This window comes from Belonocnema kinseyi, chromosome 3 (genome assembly GCF_010883055.1).
Source record: "Belonocnema kinseyi isolate 2016_QV_RU_SX_M_011 chromosome 3, B_treatae_v1, whole genome shotgun sequence".
Classification (NCBI taxonomy): domain Eukaryota; kingdom Metazoa; phylum Arthropoda; class Insecta; order Hymenoptera; family Cynipidae; genus Belonocnema; species Belonocnema kinseyi.
The window spans coordinates 63,173,412-63,177,751 of NC_046659.1; the positions used below are offsets into that span (position 1 = coordinate 63,173,412).

At 31.9% G+C, this 4,340-nt stretch overlaps 1 protein-coding gene across 2 annotated transcripts in view; it reads left to right on the plus strand.

Annotated features, from left to right (window-relative positions):
- The window catches only part of LOC117170097, a 26,802-nt gene extending 23,556 nt beyond the window's left edge, over window positions 1–3,246 (plus strand). For both annotated transcript variants that reach the window (XM_033356622.1, XM_033356621.1), the window contains exon 4: window positions 3,226–3,246. In XM_033356622.1, the coding sequence (XP_033212513.1) occupies window positions 3,226–3,236 (11 nt within the window). In that variant the 3' untranslated portion in view covers window positions 3,237–3,246. The remainder of the gene's footprint in view (window positions 1–3,225) is intronic.
- Window positions 3,247–4,340: the final 1,094 nt, after the last annotated feature.

A 4,340-nucleotide genomic window follows, 5' to 3' on the forward strand; every position in this document is an offset into this window, starting at 1 on the left:
CCCCCCCCCCCCCCTAAATCCGAAAAAACGCAGTTTTAACGATGGAATCTGTCTGTCGTCGTTGTCGTTATGGTCTGTTTACCGGAAATCTTTTGAAAAAATAATAGAATTAGGTTGAAATTTGGCACACAGTTTTAGGGACGAAAAAAAGTCGAGTTTATTAACCAGCTATTTTGGATAAAAACTAAAAAAATTTAAAGCATTTCCAAAATTTTAAGACCACTTTTTAAGATCTAAAACTTTTATGTACGGCTATTCGTAGTGCTTGGAAATTCGAACAATTTATCATTACGACTTTTTCAATAAAAGGAAAATTAACAAAGTTATAGCATTTTCAAATTAACAAAAAATACACGTCACGGACATTTTAAGCCAAAAAACGCACGATATGAAAAGAATTCAAGAGAACAAAAAAATTGCTTTTTGAAAGCCCTACCAGATTATCGTAATAACTTTTTGATTTTTCGTGAAAAATCGAAAATGCAAATTTTGATCGCAAAAAAAGGAATTAAGAGTAAAAAATCCATTTTGCGGTCAATCTATGCAATATCCGAAAAAAATTAATAAACAAAAATTGTTCACCAAAAAAGATCTACAAATTTGTCATTAATTACTTTTTTTTAAGATTCGTAAAAAAAAACAGACTAGATTTGAAAAAAGTGTAATTTTTCGAAAAGCGGCACAAGCTGCAAAAATAAATAATAAAGTTTTCAAACCAAAAAAGAGCTATAAATTTGTTATAAATAATTTTTGATATGATGCGTAGTTATGGTTTTAATCGTAGGAAATAAAATAAAAAAGTTTAAAATCAGTTTTCGGACAAACGACACAAAATATTATATATTTTGTATATTTTAGTTTATTTTAGTTTAGGTTTTTATTAAACATCCCAACGGCCAGAATCACCCCTTTGACAGGTCACAAAAATGATTTTGTCAAAACCCTACCCTTTTCCAACGTTTCGTGGAGGCGGGAAGGCACCCCTATGACTAGTAAAAAGAATAATCTTGGTGAAATCACTAACCATTTCCAACTTCTCGTTAAATATGATCATTACGATATATCGTGACAAACTCATATTTGAGACGTCATAGTAACAAAAGTAACAATAATTTAAAAATGTTCCCTCATCAAATCAATTCATTTATCGTTCAATTAAGGATTCTAATAGTTTGTGACCAAACAAAATTTTTTTCTAGCCAAAGTAGAGGTGACGATCCGATTCTGCAATCTAACATAATAATTTTTAGATTGGACAAGTAGATTTGCTTTTGCTCGTAAAAAACTAGAGACGAAAAAAAGATAGTAAAATACATTTTATATAAAATTGTTGTAGGTAATGCAGAAAGGTTCACATTTTTGACCAAATCGAGTGCTTTGCTTTGACCTCAGCTTTGACCTTTAATTTTGACAAGTTAGTGCATAAATGTGAGGGAAATACAAAGACTGGGTGCGTCACGCTAAGATCGAGATAAATATATTATCGAGCGGAGAGCGCGAAAAGCAATTGTCGCGTCTAATCATCAGGAACAAGGCAATACTATTCAATAAATTGGAGATATTAAATGGTATCGCCTAGTGAAGTTTGAATGTTCAATAGCCTATAGCTATGAAAAACTCAAATTCTTTTTTCAATTTTTACATTCTCATCATTATATTGAAAAATATATCTACTTGTATGCTATTAAATTTGGTCTACTCTTTTAATTTTCAAATAAAATTCACTCTATAACCTAATTATCGAGCGAGAAGCGCTAGCAGTATGTGCCCGCGCAGCGGGCAAATTTTATTCTTTACTGTAATAGCTGTACACTCAACTTTTGAGATGAGCACCCTTAGTTTACGCTATTCCTAGCACTTTAAGCCTAAGAATTAGGTGATGCAAGGATTACGGGACCGAAAGAGAGGATGTGCTCAGTCAACCCTGACAAACAACTCGAGGGCCGTACTCTCAGCGCGTTAGTTGCATCAGGTTGCGTAATGTGTCCAAATCCAACAGAAATGATTCATGCGGCCCTATCTGCTTACGTTTGAATTCCCCCGAGATATGCTCGAGGCTAATGAAAGCTATGCCCGAAACCATGCTTATGTCGGGAGTTTAGTGTACCGAATGATAGTGCCAATATTTTTTGATTCTCTTCTGGGATTAAACGAAAAAGTTAAATTAAAAAAACTATCATTTTTTGATTTTGTCATGGTTTCGAAATAAACATTTTTGATATAGCACTTAGATTCAGCCGATCGAATTCTCCTAGGGGTGAAGTTTAATTATTTTACATAAATTTTGAAAAAATCGAAAAGCGTTTTAACTTAAGAAAAATGTTGGACCACCCTAGAAGACATTTTAATGTTTTCATAATTAAGAAATCTTCTATTTCTCTTGTTAAATTATTATCAATCCTAATCATTACATGATCTTTTTGGTACAAGATTAATAATAATTTAACTTTCGAATAGAATTCGCCCGTTTTCGTACCTTTTAAATGAATTTTAGCACTATCAACATTTTTCAACAGTACATCTGAACCACTTTACAATTCGGACAGAAATGATCGCGTGCGATTTCTGGTCTCGACAAATTAAACGTTTCCCAACGTTAACATCATATTTACGTGCGCTCTTCCTTTTTTTCGCTTTTTGGGTGAGAAGCTCCGGCGACGCGACGCAACGCTCCGATTCCCGGAACAGGCTGGAACACCCGCGCTTGGCGAATGCGAGTTCCGAGATCCTGGGACGAGTCCTTCGCATTGTCATGACATAATTTATAAAGCACGACTTCTCGACTAGCACGCGATCTGTCGCGCCCTGGATAATCAAATACACAGGCATACATATACCTGCTTATCTGCTTGTGAAGTTGTAAAAGGAACCGTTTAAAACCCGGTAGTCATGATGTGGACTTGGGTTCACCTTGTTACTTCTCCTTAATTATAAAATCCGATTCTTTTTTCTTCAAATCTTTAATAGTATGAAATAAGTATCAAAACTTGTTTTTAATAAACATATTCACATGTATAATTTTTTATTATTATATAATAACAATATATTTATTTGAAATAAAACTGTAGGAGATAGCATAAATAGGGAGCGTTTTTTCTGTTTTTGAAAATCCTAAAATTATGCGATGAAAAGTTAATTATTACGCCAGATTATAAGAACTGTAAGCTTAAAATATTCAATACAGTTAAAAGTTTTTAGCTTTGGTATTAAAATATGTGTTTTCAGGTTTTGACTGATCTACAAGCTGAACGAGAAAACTGGGAATTAGCCTCGGATTTTTTGCATTGGGAAAAAGCCGGGCATTTTTCAGATTTTTTTCTTCACTTTTACAATAAATATCGTCTCGTTCTTCGGAAAAATGTGTTTTGAATTATAATCAGTGTTACTTAAATTACTGTGAAGAATTCCTGAAAATAAAATCAGGAATCTAACGACCAAATTTGGACAACCACCACAAAGTGTTCTAATTGCAATCTGAAAAAAAAGTTTTAGTCTTCTCCTTTCCCTAAAAAAAGAAATGAAAAAATTCCGCTTTTTATTTGGAAAAAATAAAAAGGAGGAAAGAAAAACCAACCAAATCACCTTCCTTCTCTCTTTTTTTAAATATGTCTTTCATACTCTTTATTCTCACCATTATCAAATCAAAATTTAAAAAAAAAATTAAAAAATAATCACCAACGTTTGGTATTCACCAACGTTTGGTATTCATACAGTACAGTTGAAAATTTATTTATTTTTTATTGAAAATTCAACTGTTTTGTTAAAGTATAATCTTTTTTCGTCTAAAATGCAATCATGTTACATACACAACCCAAACCCGTTTTGATCGGATACCAACAATTAGGGGAACTAGGTGGAAAGGTCAACAATACTTAGTCACTCGAGTCAATTAAGTTTATTCAAATAATTTCCAAATAGACTGCCGCATTTGCCTGCGCATTCACGTTACCACATTTCATTAAGGCATTGCTTCAGATTAACCCGAATAAATTCCATATAAATTTTTTAATTAATCGCGACACGTTATTTTGGTTCTTTTACATGAGAATTATTTAAGCACATCACTTAACTCTACAATATCTTTCAAATCGTAATTTTTAAAAACCAAAAGATCCCATTTGTTCAAAAGTTTGATTATTTTGTTAAAAAATCAACTATTTTCTTAAAACGTCATATTTTTGCTTGAAAGATCATTATTTTTATTTGAAAAATGTACTATTATGTTTTTGGTGCAGAATTAATCTCTTTATGTTAAAAATTCTACTACTAGGTTCGAAATTTAGTTATTTTATTAGAAATTCAACGATTTTGTTGCATAAAACAAATGAAAAATGTTAGTG